At 42.3% G+C, this 15,930-nt stretch overlaps 2 protein-coding genes across 2 annotated transcripts in view; both read right to left on the bottom strand.

Annotated features, from left to right (window-relative positions):
* Nucleotides 1-1,387, bottom strand: part of LOC134455459 (tripartite motif-containing protein 16-like protein) — a 3,660-nt gene extending 2,273 nt beyond the window's left edge. Inside the window, exons 1-3 of the mRNA XM_063206511.1 lie at nucleotides 737-1,387; nucleotides 388-483; nucleotides 11-244 (exon numbers count right to left, since the gene is read on the bottom strand). Coding sequence (XP_063062581.1) covers nucleotides 11-244; nucleotides 388-483; nucleotides 737-1,327 — 921 coding nt within the window. The 5' untranslated portion in view covers nucleotides 1,328-1,387. The remainder of the gene's footprint in view (nucleotides 1-10; nucleotides 245-387; nucleotides 484-736) is intronic.
* Nucleotides 1,388-12,066: 10,679 nt separating this feature from the next.
* Nucleotides 12,067-15,930, bottom strand: LOC134456100 (tripartite motif-containing protein 16-like). The gene is made up of 6 exons (XM_063207535.1): nucleotides 15,325-15,930; nucleotides 14,826-14,921; nucleotides 14,472-14,705; nucleotides 13,419-13,545; nucleotides 13,271-13,330; nucleotides 12,067-12,620 (listed from the first exon to the last, which is right to left on the bottom strand). The coding sequence occupies exons 1-6, from the start codon at nucleotides 15,913-15,915 to the stop codon at nucleotides 12,094-12,096; spliced, it is 1,635 nt and encodes a 544-aa protein (XP_063063605.1). The 5' UTR covers nucleotides 15,916-15,930; the 3' UTR covers nucleotides 12,067-12,093.

Below are 15,930 nucleotides of genomic sequence, written 5' to 3'. Positions count from 1 at the left end.
GCTATGGTACCTTGAGAAAACGGATGTTATTTTCACTTTGTGAGAACTGCTCCAGCTCAGCAACTCTCCTCTTCAGCTCAGCGATCTCCTGCTCCAGTGTCTCCATGAGTTCTTCAGCTCGACTCACATCAGCCCTCTCCTGATCTCTGATCAGCTTCGTCACCTCAGAGCGTCTTTTCTCAATGGAGCGGATCATCTCAGTGAAGACCCTCTCACTGTTCTCCACTGCTGCATCAGCAGAACTCTGTTGGAACACAAGACAACACCACATCGAGAACATCTGTTACAAACATCTGTGATGGGCAGCAAGACATGTTCTTCATATTGTGTCTTCTGATCGTAATAAGGAACTAAATATGGCTGGTCAGTGAACGAAGGTTAACTTACCTGAAGAGTTTTCACAGCCTTTCTGAGGTCTTGTAGGCGAGTCTCTTTTTCTTTGATGACGTCATGGAATTTCTTCTGTTTCTTTCCAAGCTGTTTCTGGAAATTATCATAATAATAATAATAAAATGAATAACAATAATGATTAGTGGAATCTGTAAACTTAAAATAAATAATGTACTACATGGAAATGCACAAGTACTGTACATGTCCTTACGTACTTGTAAATGGAAACATTCATGCTTCTCATATCATTATTTGTATAGTATGTTGTGGCGAGTTTTACTAAAAGGTACTGGACTGAAGTTTGCCACTGCTGTTATTGAAAGAATGAGAATATATGATGCCTCACCTGTTTCTCTGTCCGCTCTGCTGCAACTGAAACTGTGTCATGTCCTTTGTGTTCATCCATGATGCACAGCATGCATATGCATGTCTGATCAGTGCGGCAGAAGACCTCCAGCAGTTTATCATGCTGACAGCAGATCAGATCCTCCAGTTTACCAGCAGCGTCAATCACTTTGTGTTTCTTCCCTGGGTGTAGATCATTGTGAACTCTGAAGTGAGTTTCACAGTAAGAGGACAGACACATCAGACAGGACTTGACAGCCTTCCGCTTTCTCCCAGAGCAGACGTCACACTCCACATCTCCAGGTCCAGCATAGCAGTGGGCAGCAGGAGCAGACTGGAGTCCCAGAAGCTTCAGCTTCTCCACCACTTCAGCCAGCATTGTGTTTCTGCCCAGAACTGGCCTTGGAGTAAAAGTCTGTCTGCACTGTGGGCAGCTGTAGACTCCCTTTGGATCCTCTTGATCCCAGCAGCCTGAGATACAATCCATACAGAAACTGTGTCCACAGTGAATAGTCACCGGATCCTTTAAAAGATCCAAACAGATTGCACAAGTGAACTGATCTTGAGCTAGAAACACATTAGCCTCTGCCATGTTTGCACTGTTATCTTTCTCTCGTCTTTCAGTCTTTATCCCTCTCTGGGTTACGTTCTGTCTCTCCCACAGAGCAGCAAAGCAGGAAGAGCAGGAAGCAGAGCTGAGTTTCATTTCTGTGTAAAAGGGCCGTGCCCTAAGCAGGGGGAGTGGCCTCTGGAGCCAGTAACAGAGCAACACACAGAGAGGACAGAAAAGAACTTTGAGCTGTTGTAATCTGTCCCTACCGATTCCACTCAGTAATTTATAACATTGCTTGGTTACTTAGTTTGCAAAATGAATTTGTCATCTTGCACTAGGGAATGTGTAGTGTAGATTTGTAATGAAATGCTTCATGAGAGCTGTTTCTGTTGTTTGAAGGGCAACATATTTTTTCTTAACTGGATTGGACCATTTTGTCCTCATTTGGGACTAGATTTGAGATTTGACTTGACTTTGACTCGACTTCACCTCTGGAGACAGTTATTTTACATCTGAACAGCAGAGGGCAGGAGTGAGCTTGCAATAAACCTCTCAATGCCCAAACTTTGTTTGCCTCAGTCACAGAAGTAAAGTATGAGTAATTGATGTACAACGCTATTCTAAATTAGAGATGAAATATGAACAAGTGGGAGATTTTGTTCGGCCTATCATCTCCAACTTATTCATATTTCATCTCTAATTATTGCTATACCGTTATTGTGATCTACTGAGGAGGAAGAGTCTTTGCATGTCTGAGGGCCTAATTGATGAGAGAAATATACTGTACATATTTTCTTGCTTTTGGTGTGTGTGTGTGCGTGTGTGTGCGTGTGTGTACTGCACATTGTAAAAATATAGAAGGCTAGTGAAGAGGAAGATATTCACCCATTCCGGGTTTGAATCTGAGCTTCCAAGGTAGCAAACGTGTGCTCTCTGCTTGAGGATCAGCACACCACCCAAACCCCTATAGTAACTCCATCATACTGTACAGTATGCAGCCTGTATGTTTTTATTATGGATCTGATATGTGATCTGACAACAAGACATCTCTAGCATCAGGGACGGATCATGACTCCATGGGCCCCTGGGCCAGACAACAAGAAAGGCCCCCTCCTCCAGTTGTTCCTGTATTGTAGGGAATTCGGGTGTTTGTCCCCTGAGAAAATATGAAAAAAAAGTTCTTAAAAGTGTGATTTTAAACTCAACATGAGAATGGAAATAAAGAGGCTTGGGCTTCAGGGCCCTCTGGACTCTTGGGCCCCTGGGCCTGGGCCCGGTAGGCCGGTGCAGTAATCCATCCATGTCTAGCATACATCATATATTATTAAGAGATTTGGGGTTTTTATTTCATCTTTCCTGACGGCAGAAATAAATAGATTTAATCAACTAAATTTATGAATTTATTAATTAAATAAAAGGCAGTGAGACATTAATTAACATTGTATCTTAAATCAAAGATTTCCTCTATTAGCTTAACTTTATTTTAGAGCGTGTATGAAGCCAAGACCCTGGATAAAGGGGCCTGAGTGAAAGTGGTCTGAACTTTGTGCAGCAGGGTCAGTTCATCATTGGAGACATTGAAGAAGGACAGAGCTCCTGCTTTGTGATTCACATACACTCCTAATCTGGAGGTGCTCAGTTCCAGAACAATGTCAGTCTCTTCATTGCCGTGCAGGAAGGTGAACTTTGCAGGAGAACAGCTCAGACTCCAAGACTGGTGATTGTGTCCAAGCCAGGCGTCCATTCCCCATCCTGTCCTGCTGATGTCTTTGTAGGCCACTGCTATGTATATGAATGATGTCCACTGGACTTCCCAGTAGCAGACTGCAGGTGTCTCTTCTCTGCAGAGCACTTGGTGGTGCCTCTGGAACCTCTCTGGGTGATCGGTACACGGCTGGCCCACCTCATGATTTGCCACCTCCCTGTTACTCTCTGACAGACAATAGACATCTGTTGGCTGTGTTGGAGTAAATTTATAGCAAACATTTTACATTCCTTCCCAAATATGATAACCAAATTAATACTTTTGGTAACACTTTCTATGAAGCCCATATCTATAGCGCATTATGAGCGCATTTATAACAAATAGCCATCTGTTGGCTGTGTTGGGGTCTACGGTAAAATTATAGGAATCTATAAAGGAGATGATTATTTTCACAAATAGATATACTGTACATGTAGATGAATACATTTTCATAGCAAACATTTTACATTTCTTCCCACATATGATGCATAACCAACTTAATATTTTTAAATTCAATTTTTGCATTTTTACTGGTGTGGTACAGCAGGCCAGTTTCTCTCTCTCTCTCTCTCTCTCTCTCTCTCTCTCTCTCTCTCTCTCTCTCTCTCTCTCTCTCTCTCTCTCTCTCTCTCTCTCTCTCTCTCTCTCTCTCGAAATTGGTCTTACCTGAACTCCTACATCAGGTCCATGCGCCGCTCTTTTCCTTCACTTTGTGAAGGCGTTGTGGGGCGTTGTGCATGCTAACGTTACTTTAGCCGGTGCTGTTCATCCAAAGCCCCAAACGTCGCCCAAACGTCCAAAGCAATTTGGCATTGAATATGAGTAGCCGCGAGGATTTGTGTTTCGTGAGGCTCCTTAGTCCTTAGTAAATTGTTAAGTCGTAAAATCCCATGCGAATGGTCTTCCACACATTCTCGCCGGTTGCAAACAAGACACAGGGGAAACAACAAATATTTTCTGTTGTACCACTCACTTTGAAATGATCGGGTAGTTATAATCCTCTGACCGGTCACCTGCAGTAAACCCTTCAGCTCTGTTGGTCCTCCATTATTTATCACATATTTTCCCCTCGGAAATCCAACTTTGAGAATGCTCTTGGTTTCATTATGAAATCCACTTGTAGCAGTCAAAGTGAACAAGCTAGCCAACAACACCGACTGACTGTATTGTGAACTTCAGATTCGCTATGACGTAACTGTCCAGCAACACTCTCAACACCAGAAGGAGTCTGCGGCCAGGCTACTGCTCGCCTCACCATTATATGTGATGCGATCTGGGAAAACCCGTCGGATGTCGCGCTGGCTGTTTCTCAGGAAACAGCGAAAATAGGTCAAGAAGCAATGTTGTCCTGAAATCGGTTTCTCATTAAATTATTGTTGTTTAACATCTTATCTATCATCTCTGAAAATATTTGGTCTGAAATCGCTGTTTAAATGTGTTAAAATGAAGATTGAAATGGCCCGATGTGTGGTGAGAAGGGAGGCAGCCGTGAGCAGTCTGCCTGCGCAGCCAACGTGCTGACTACGTTTGTAGCGCAGGGGCGCGCGAGGTTGAGGGAAACACATCAGAGCTTGTAGACTTGAAGGCTCAGAATTTACACATGTGTAGCCTATTCACTGACTCGTCAGCGCATCTGAGCAGTTGAAAACGCCTTCTGTCTCGATGAAGCAGAGTTTTCCCTCAAGTTATAGGTCCAAAGAAGGAACAATGAATAGCCTACAAACAGTAGGCGACACCTCTCCGTGGATCCGAGGCCGTCGAGCCCTGTGCTTCTCAACTCCAGTCTCATGTGCCTCTTGCAGTTTATCACTACAACTGCGATTAGGCTACTAAACGGCACTGGAATGTAGATTTCATTTTTTGATTGGATAGCTCACATGCAAACCTTAAACTAAAGCGCCCGTGTGATTTATCTATTACGAAAAGTGTACTTTACTGCGCTGTGTCCTACGTGTTGTCATAATAAACGGTGCTGAATTGAAAGATGTAGATGTGGTCAAGACAGGGCTTGTTAGGTTTCTGTAATTTAAAGAAGCCTCATCCGATCATCTGAGATGTGGAAGATTAAAATGCTTTTATTTAGAACCGTGCCAAATGAATGTGTTCAGTTAACACGTCTTCAGCAGCCCGTTTCAAGAGTCAGTCTGAGATACTCGGTGACGGACAGCACCGGACAGTATAGAAGAGCGCGAAGAAAAACGTTTCTCCTCTCTATTTTTTGTGTTGCCTGCTGCAGAGGGTCAAAAGCGGTCTTGTAGGGCTACTATTCCGAGGCAGCGCAGCGAAAAGATTCATTCTTTTCCCGCGCTGGTACACACTTTGTCATAATTCCCTGTGCTGAATTGAGAGTCGTGGTCTTGGTCAACTGGCTCCCTAAGCGTCACTGGATCATCTCATATGTTGAAAAAAAATATAGGCTACCTATGTATTTATGTCTTGCCTAGTTATGGGTTCAGTAAAGACACATTCAATAGTCAATTTTCAAAGTCAAACTGAGATGCACCGGTGACTTTCACCCCAGTCTTTCAAATCACCAAAGTCCTTTCAAGCGACGCGCGAGGTAGTGAAGAAGGTAAGCGCGGAGAAAACCTTTTCTCTTCTGTTATGTCTGTGCTGCCTGCTGCAGAGGGTAAAAAAACAAAAGCGGTCTTCACCGTCCTGTAGCCTACTACAATATTCCGAGGCATGATGTTTGTTTTTTTGCGTGCAGCTGATGTTTTGGAATCGTGCAAAACCATGTTTTACCTCCGAGCAGAGAGCTCATTGCACTTTTCCGAGACACGTCATTCGTTTCTTTACCTGGTGGAATGCTTTAGGAACCTAAATGGCAAAAGTTGGGCAGTAAATTACGAATAGGCTACATAACTATACATGACGAATCAATAGACAATTTAATATGAAATTATATTATATAAACGCAGGCCAGTATGTAGCCTATAGACGACCCACAGTTAGCCAGCAGTTTGGGGGTCTGGGAGACAAAAAAGAAAAAGGAAAAGGAAGACCTCAGGCCTAAAGGTAAAAATAATGGAATTACATTCGTTCAGCCGATTTGAAATTAACAGGCATGTGGTAGGTAGTGTTTGATGAGTAGCCATCTGTTGTTATTTACAATAATAATAATAATAATAATAATAATAATAATAATAATAATAATAATAATAATAATAATAATCTGAATGTCAAAACAAGTACAATGAGCTAGGCCTACTCTTGCTGTGCTGCATCAAACAATATTTTTGTCCCCAGTGTTTTGTTGTCCTCAAAAGTAGTGCCATTGGATTCCAAATTTACTGAAGATAAATAAATGAGATTAATGAATTCTTAAAATTTTGCTGTTATTCAGTTACTGCTTCTGACTTTTCTGAGAAGTGAATATCATCAATGATTGAAAGAGCACTAATTAAACCAAGTGACCCTTCATTCAATTAGGCCAATATTAAAATCTGAACTGCTAATCTGCCAATTTCTTTTCCTTTTTTTTCAAATTACAGTATAACAATTTTATAGCATATATTAGATCAAAGGTACTTGGAGAGACCTATGAAGTTGGTAATCACTCCATTGGGCGTATCCCTTACTCTAAGTAATCCAGTTATGGTGTGGGATTGGGGGAGGAGCCCAGTTCTACGATGAGCGACCTCAGTTAGGGTGATGGTTAGGGGGGTGGGGCTGTGCTATGGTCATGGATGAGAGCAAAATTCAACTAGAGACAATACAGAAGGAGGAGACTAATCTTTAAGAGGTACCTTGACCAAAAAACTGTCCTGCCTGTATCTTCCACCATCTGTGAGGCATCCGGAGCATCGTATGAGGACGCTGCACTGCTTCCAAACTGTGTTACTCAACTCGAAAGGTTCAAATTTTAAGTAGCTATCTTACAAAGGAAGAGCTAAATTTCTGGTTTTGTCTTACAGAAAGTCAGGCCCGTGCTGTATTACAGCTATACAAAGAAAACATTTCCTACACAGTAGATATTTAGGAACATAACATTGAATTGATGTGAATTACAATTATTCTTACAAACAAGTATTCAGAAGATGATAATGATAATGATAATGAAGCACTGAATGAAAAGCTAACAATAATAATGTCTCCATTGGGGATTGTAGTGTCCGAAGTACTTAGAATGGCTCAATTATACAGTATCCCAATAACTATAACATTAATAATAATAATTACTAAATTGATCATAATTTTTATCCATAATAATGTGCTATCCGTGCTGTGTTGAAACAAGGATTTTTTTTGTTTGTTTCCTTAGTTGTTTCTTTGACTCAAACTCAAAACTAAACAAATTACATAAATAAATCAAAGAAAAAATAGTTGCAATACCTACTCTGGCCACAATCCTCCATACTGAACCTCACATTTTCCCAAGCTGCAATACCTACTCTGGCCACAAGAGCCTTGCATAGTTGCAATACCTTCTTTGGACACAATCACCTTGCATAGTTGCAATACTCACTGTGGCCACAATCGCCTTGCATAGTTGCAATACCTCCTCTGGCCACAATCTCCATACTCAACCTTTAGAGTGTTTTTTCTCAGAATTCCTCCAAATGACTAAGTTGACTTTGGGTAAGTATAACATTTGATAGAGACAAGATATGAAAATAACGAAAACACCTTTGGAAAGAGCTTGAAGTTGACTTTCAAATGGTAACGATATCTCAAAAATGTAAAATCCCACCATGTGAAGGGTTTTCCCAGATCGCATCACATATCTTTCAGTGGGCGTTATGCAAAAGCGTCCAGAGTAAAGAAATGATAATCACACGTAGAAAATATTTTAAAAATATCAGGAAATGAGGGCACACCATACATACTTCTATTAAGTGTATAAAAACGTTTAATACAATATTACCAGGTTGCATTCACAGAACGAGCAACATGGCGCATGCGCTCAAACTTGTTAACGAGGGATTGCGCAATCCGGGGTGAGGCCAGTTCAGAGTTGGCCCAAATTCAGCGTATTCGGAGCAATTTACTGCATCTCATCATTCTCATCTGGAGCTGGTGAGGCTGTGCCTTCCCTGCCGTATTGGAGTGCACGTGTCTGGTGTGTGTGTGTGTGTGTGTGTGTGTGTGTGTGTGTGTGTGTGTGTGTGTGTGTGTGTGTGTGTGTGTGTGTGTGTGTGTGTGTGTGTGTGTGTGTGTGTGTGTGTGTGTGTCCGCACGCGCAGGCGCGCGCTTGAGTGCATGTGTGCATGTGTCTACACCTGCACTCACAATGTAGGAAATCTTCCCTTGCCATCCTCTCGGCAGAGATCTGCAACACTTCAGTGGTGAGAGGCTGGTCTGAGTCTGTCATACAGAGTCTGCTGATTTGATCACACATGTTGCTTCTCCTTCCTCTGAGACAGACTTGTCCACATCCTGGTTGAGAGGAGAGCTCCTCTGCAGCTACAGGGGGATGAAATGCTTTCCTGGGTCTCACCGCGTCCTTGGTGTCCATTGCAGAGCAGGTTTGTTCTCTCACTGTGGACAGCCAAATTCTTCACTCCGATGTGCTCTGACTTTCATGCAGTCTGGAGAATGGAGATGCCCAAGAGCATCAATATGGGTAGACCAATACATGTAATCCAATCTGACTGTTATCCTGATCATGAGAGAAAGAAAAAGTATGACTACCCACCATGTACAGCCATTCAAGGTGACATACAGAACTGTGGAGGGGAAAGTAGTTTTTTTCTTCCAGGATTGTAAAGGGAATATTTACTTTATGACACGTGGCTGTTCTTGGTGTAATTACATGAGATGGCCAGCAGTCGGGGCTGTGCATCTGTGATAAGCAGAGCAATAGCATATGGTACAGCATAATAACGTTAGTGGTCTGTGAGTGTATATGGAATAAATCATATAGAATACTGCTCTGTAAACCACAGATGTACAGTCCCGAGTGCTGGCCATTTCATCACGCCACATGTAATCAGTTTGCTGGGCTTAACAAAAAGTAACTCACTCGGGGTGAGCTAGGCATGTTTTGATGTGCAAGCCTTCAATATTGTCAAAGTAATTTTACACTTACACTTTTGTTATTTATATAAAATGTGTTTTGTTGGCATCCAATCTTTGTTTCTGATCTGATCTGATCTCTGACCTAGTTTGCTTCAATCTGTTTCCATCTTATTTCTGTCACAGTATTTTGTTGACCCTAAAACGACCGAGCGGGGTCAGACCCCGGTCACATATTTTTGTGCACCATTTCTGTCATTTTCAAAACATTTCCTTTCAATTGACAGTTTGTCAATATACTGTACATGTTGTGCATGTTGTGAATTTTTTTTTTCTCTATTTAATAATATGTGCATGTAAGTTTGACTACCCTCTAGCAAAACAATAAAATGAAATGAATTAAATGAAATAAATTTTTTTTTTGCTTTAGGTGCATGAAGAAGTATGTCAAAGAGGTAAATAAATTTGATTGACCCCTCAAAAATAATGTACACTATACAGTGTTATTCCTATATAAAGTCTTTGGGGTCATAGATGACCCCGCTCTGTCATATTAGTAGCAAAAGCAGCCCAGTCGCTTGAGGGTTAAAGATGACCCACTGTCGGCAAATGACTCTAGTAGAGTAGAGCATGAGTGCGTCTTAATATGCGACCTTGCCTCCTCCACTTTCTTCTCGTCATGATGACATCACTGACAACAGCATTATATTTCAATATCTTGTAAAAGCTCAATTGTAGAGTCTTTTTCTCATTTGCAATTGGGATGGTGAATGAAAAACAGTCCCTCAAAAGTTGTTGTGGATAGGCTGACAGCTGGGAAACTTTATCGTTTTCTCCACGGAGGAGGGGCCAGGAGGCGGCACGAGGAGACAAGCGCAAGTGGAAGAGGCAAGGTCGCATATTAAGACGCAGTCCATGACAGCACTGGGTGATGACGTTGCTACTGTATAGACCCTGTAAGAATTTTTACATCATGGGAGTTACAGAGACTAGAGATGCACCGGATCCTGATTTTTAGGATCCTGCTGGATACCGGATCCACTGCTTAAGATCCTGCCGGATCCGGAACTTGGATCCTGTGCATCTCTAATAGAGACTAATGCCTCTTTTCCACTGCCGGTTTTCTGGTAGGCCTACAGCTCGACACAGCGCGACTTGGCCGCCATTTTTTGCTTGACGATTGAGTTGTGTCATGTCTATTCGAAAAGAGCAAAAAGTGGCGGCCGAGTCACGCTGAGTCGAGTTGTAGTCCAGAAAAGCGACAGTGGAACAGAGGCATAAGTCTACCGCTTGAAGCCTCTAAAGCAGGGTTCCCCAAACTTTTTTTCTCTGGGGGCCACATCGTCGTTCTTGACTGATCAAGGGCCGGTATCAATCGTGTGGGCTGTATACTAGGCCACTGCCTGTTATAGCCATAATTTCTAGCACAGCCATAGCCATTACACGCTGAAGAAGGGCTCTGCCCGAAACGTTTGTAGGCAAATAAACAGAGAAAAATCTGAAGAGTGCTGTCCTTCGCTTCCTTCATTCATAATTTCCAGCACAAAATAGCTCATCATTACAAGTGATTTCCAAAAGAAGTGAGTAAGTACTTAACATGTGTTTCAATTTGAAATACCACAGGTATTCCTTTTAATTTCCAATAACCATGTAAAAAATATCAAGGAAATGTTAGAAATATATGGTGATTGACAGTTCAGGAGTGATTTATATTACAGTGAGATGAGAAACTATCAAGACAAGAAACTTCTGGTGATTCACACCAAGTTAGTGAAAATGAAAGTGTAGGAAGGCCTGTTGATAAACAAAATAAAATGTTAAAAAATATATATTTGATTATTTTTTTCTGTGAGAATTGCTTCTTTGGGACAGTTCAAATGGTGAGATGCAGAGAGGTGGAGGGCCGGTCAAAGGGGCCTGGCGGGCCGCATCCGGCTCCCGGGCCATAGTTTGGGGACCTCTGCTCTAAAGTGTTGCTTGACTTCACACCAATCAGACGCGCTTGCTCAGCAGGTGTAAACCCTTGGATGCATGAATAAACAGTCTTTCTTTGCGTGTTTATTGTGTCTCATCGCAATGTTGAAGTGCATCCAGTAGCAGTACATCCCAAGTCAGCATAGCTCACCACGACAGATGTTTACCATACAAACGGCAAGATAGCCTGCAGTCAAAAGTGAATGTGTTCCCCTCCATCAGGCAACATCTGTCACCTGAACAAAGGTTCCCCCATATAGGCCTATTGCTGTGACCACAATTACAATGAAAGGGCTACCCAGTGGACAATTACAATTACGGCATTGTGTAAAACAAAAGGAAAACTGTCTCTTAGCAATGAAATATTACATTTTATTATATGATGTGTCATTGGTCGAATGCTCCATTCATTTCAACGGGGCTCCCCAACGTTCGCACGTCTGTTATTTTTCGATAACGGACGGGTTGGTCAATGGCAACAAGACTTTTCACTGCTAAAGCGACTTTTCAACAAGACTCTAATCAGCTGCTGTGATAGACAACACCTGTTGTCCTGGCTACCTGTTGCCTAGCGGTGTTCCACAACGGCACTGTTTTGTTTTGCGCAGCAACAATCTTTTGACATTAAAAACTATAATAGACTTAACATTAAATAGGCCTAAAGAAATGTCCCCGCCATGTGTGAATCATTTAAGTATATCCATATAATAAGCGGGTTAACTTTCGGCGAGTCGGTCGCTTTGTGGAATAGCAGCACTTCAGAGAGAACAAGACCCCTCCGCTCAGCGTCGGGGTCTAAAGATTCTCTCTGTCGTACTGCTATTCCACGGTAGCGACCTTCTCGCCGAACGTTAACCCTTACATAACAACCATTCAGCATGCAACCCTTAGCTTCATGACTGAAATGACCACATTATACATAAGAGTGTTTATGTTGAATCTAACAGAGAGAAAATCAAACAGCCTTTTTTTTTACAACACAGCAAGGTGTTGCCACTGAGCAATTGTCTCATCTAAACTGAATATTGTAAAGTGTGGAAATTTCGGAAGGGCTAAAAAGTTTCACATAGCCTACTGTATATTTATTTTTGGCAAATGTACATGAATGTGTTTTTGTGCTGGTTTGTTCTCACTGACACAATTTGATTTTGCCGCCAGAATAGTTGAACCAAAAGGCAGGATACAGTGGCTCAGTGAATGTGGTCTCTACTTTGTGCAGCAGAGTCATAGTGTCAGCAGAGACACTGTAGAAGCTCAGAGTTCCTGCCCTGTGATCCACATACACTCCTACTCTAGAGGAGATCTGAGCTTGAGGGAGATCAGTTTGTTTACTATTATGGAAGAACCAGAACCCAGATGGATGGCAACGCAATGCCCAGGAGATTGTATCGTACCCAAGGTAAACATCATTATAATTCCCTTTCGTCTTCAGCCCCTTGTATGAAAGAGCTATAAACACATAATCTCCAGACCACTCAACCTCCCAGTAGCACCTGGCAGATATAGCCTCTGAACACATCACCTGTGTCACACTAAATCTGTCTGGATGATCAGGATATGACTGACTCTCCTTAACACATTCTGCAACTCTGTTTCCCTCAGACAGTTTCAGCTGATTATGAGCCGTGTTGGGGTCCAATGTCAGCTGATGGGAATCTGTAGTTGGGTTTAAAATCATAATTATTAAGTTGCTAAGAATTTACCAAACATGTAGTCCTGTAGTATTGTGAAGCAATGAACCGATGTCATTAAGTCATAGTTAAAGTCACTTTGGTTGGGGTCAGCTTTTTGTCGCCCAGTTTGCATGCCACCTTATAATATGCAAGCCCTCTCACACGGCCCAAACACACACAGTAGACCCCTAAACTACATATGTGTCTTCACACACACACACACACACACACACACACACACACACACACACACACACACACACACACACACACACACACACACACACACACACACACACACACACACACACACACACACACACACACACACACACACACACACTACCCCATCATGAAGTGCATTTTGCATTTCTTTTGCATTACTTTTTGTCTCCACCCTCTGCTGACCTCCATGGTAATTAGAAAATCTTAATGTACAGTGTGTGACTGACAAATAAGCACCCTTGTCTATTTCTGTGTGTGTGTGTGTGTGTGTGTGTGTGTGTGTGTGTGTGTGTGTGTGTGTGTGTGTGTGTGTGTGTGTGTGTGTGTGTGTGTGTGTGTGTGTGTGTGTGTGTGTGTGTGTGTGTGTGTGTGTGTGTGTTACTTAAATTACTTGACTGCTTTGCTTACATTTCAGGAAATCCTCTCTGGTCACAGGCTCTGAAGGTCTGAAAATGCTGATTTGTTCACCTGTTGGAAAGAAGCACAATAGTGCTGAGCATTCTTGACCTGGCCATGATGGGCAGTGCAACATTATATCTGTGACTGTGAGACATACCAGTTTTAGTCATGTCCTGTAGTCCCTGGTGGAGCACATCCTGCAGTTTCTCTTTGAGCACAGTGAGGCTGTCACTCACTCTCTCAAAAAGCTCATCTGTATGCACTGAGCACGTAGATGACTTGTCAGATGTAGTGGAGGCACACAGAGACTGGAAACTCTATGAGATGCAAACAATTAATTTAAAATGTAAATAAATAATCACACTGATTACTGTACGCTGCTTAGTAATATACACCCAGCTGAGTAAGGAGACCAACTAGATCAGCTGAGCTCCCAGAGGAAGCTGACAGCTTTGCTACACTCTGTGGCCACCAGAACTAACACTGGGCTCCATTAGCAAGAGCACATTCTACATGTCCTGCAAAAGGCAAAAGGTTGCACCTTACATACTTGCACCAGATAATACACACCAGAGTATTTCAGATGGTTTTTGCCTCTGCCAAGGTAATATGATTGTCCTAGTTTGTGTGTTCATTCGTTTGTTGTCACCTTGGCGGTCCGTGAGTATTTCTGTCCACCAGAGGGTGGAGGTCCATGCGCTCTATGAGTGCATTTCTAGTTATGTGTAGAAATTGAAAAGGTATTTCCCCTGTCCTACGTATTCGTTGAAATAGCTCAATATTAAATGGAACCTCTTCCTATCTAGGGATGTGTTCAAAATATCGGTATCGGGATATATCGTCACTGGCCTCTTCACGATACGCGTATCGTATCTGAGGTGTCAGCATCAACATTTAATAGCATAAATTTTGAATGCTACACAGCAACTGCCAGACCTACAGTTTTGTGAAGGCAGTCTTTTACATTCACTACAGTGTAACTGTTGCTCTACAGAAAAAAAGTAACATTTGGCCCTTCATGTCTATTTTCTAAAAAAATGGATAAAAACAAAAAAATGTAGGTCTAAAATATAGCGCTGCACATGTATCGATGTATCGTATCGTGACCCCAGTATCGGGATGCGTATCGTATCAGGAAGTGGTTGGCGATACCCACACCTATATCTGCTATGTGTTACGATTAAATGTAATATTTATACTGCCATGATACCTTGAGAAACTTTATGTTATTTTCACTTTGTGAGAACTGCTCCAGCTCAGCAACTCTCCTCTTCAGCTCAGCGATCTCCTGCTCCAGTGTCTCCATGAGTTCTTCAGCTCGACTCACATCAGCCCTCTCCTGATCTCTGATCAGCTTCGTCACCTCAGAGCGTCTTTTCTCAATGGAGCGGATCATCTCAGTGAAGACCCTCTCACTGTTCTCCACTGCTGCATCAGCAGAACTCTGTTGGAACACAAGACAACACAACATCGAGAACATTTGTTACAAACATCTGCGATGGGCAGGAAAGCATTCTCTGCATATTGCGGGGCATTATGTTGTTTTGTGTGAAGGTTGACTTACCTGAAGAGTTTTTACAGCCTTTCTGAGGTCTTGCAGGTGAGTCTCTTTTTCTTTGATGACGTCATGGAATTTTCTCTGTGTTCCTCCCAGCTCTTTCTGGAAGTAAAAAAAATTAAACTAAATGCGTAAACTAGAAATATAATCGCAATATATTATAATATATCCTTTAAACAAGGCCATAGCACTGGTTTACTGGTCCCACACAAGCATAATCATTGGGCCTTTCTGTGGTATACATTTCTCAGGCATCTGCTCATAAGACCTACTTGTAGTAGATAGAGCCATGTCATTTAACTGAGTGAAAAGTAATATACATACAGTATTATTTACCTTAATGTCTGACAGAGTGAAAAAGTATGGCTGCATGTCTGTATGTAAATAAATACTGAATGTATGCTTGGTATATATTCACTATTTTTTGTTCAGGAGTGTTTTAACTAAAACGTAACTTGATTGAAGTATGCCATTTCTGCTATTGAGAGGATACATTACTCCTCACCTGTTTCTCTGTCCGCTCTGCTGCAATTGAAACTGTGTCATGGCCTTTGTGTTCATCCATGACACACAGCACACATATGCACGTCTGATCAGTGCGACAGAAGACCTCCAGCAGTTTATCATGCTGAGAGCAGATCAGATCCTCTAGTTTACCAGCAGCGTCAATCACTTTGTGTTTCTTCCCTGGGTTTAGATCATTGTGAACTCTGAAGTGATTTTCACAGTAAGAGGACAGACACATCAGACAGGACTTGACAGCCTTTCGCTTTCTCCCAGAGCAGACGTCACACTCCACATCTCCAGGTCCAGCATAGCAGTGGGCAGCAGGAGCAGACTGGAGTCCCAGAAGCTTCAGCTTCTCCACCACTTCAGCCAGCATTGTGTTTCTGCCCAGAACTGGCCTTGGAGTAAAAGTCTGTCTGCACTGTGGGCAGCTGTAGACTCCCTTTGGATCCTCTTGATCCCAGCAGCCTGAGATACAATCCATACAGAAACTGTGTCCACAGGGAATAGTCACCGGATCCTTTAGTAGATCCAAACAGATTGCACAAGTGAACTGATCTTGAGCTAATAATACACTGGCCTCTGCCATGTTTGCACTGTTATC

Source organism: Engraulis encrasicolus, chromosome 9 (genome assembly GCF_034702125.1).
Source record: "Engraulis encrasicolus isolate BLACKSEA-1 chromosome 9, IST_EnEncr_1.0, whole genome shotgun sequence".
Taxonomy (NCBI): Eukaryota; Metazoa; Chordata; class Actinopteri; order Clupeiformes; family Engraulidae; genus Engraulis; species Engraulis encrasicolus.
This window is presented reverse-complemented; position numbering and strand designations above follow the sequence as displayed.

Excerpts from the sequence above, each read along its gene's own strand:
- LOC134456100 (XM_063207535.1), bottom strand. The coding sequence starts at position 15,915 with ATGGCAGAGGCCAGTGTATTATTAGCTCAAGATCAGTTCACTTGTGCA. Across the intron at positions 13,546-14,471 it reads ATAACATAAAGTTTCTCAAG|GACAAGTCATCTACGTGCTC; the intron begins GTATCATGGCAG and ends TCCACTACATCT. Across the intron at positions 12,621-13,270 it reads CAGAGAGGATTTCCTGAAAT|ATTCCCATCAGCTGACATTG; the intron begins GTAAGCAAAGCA and ends ACCCAACTACAG.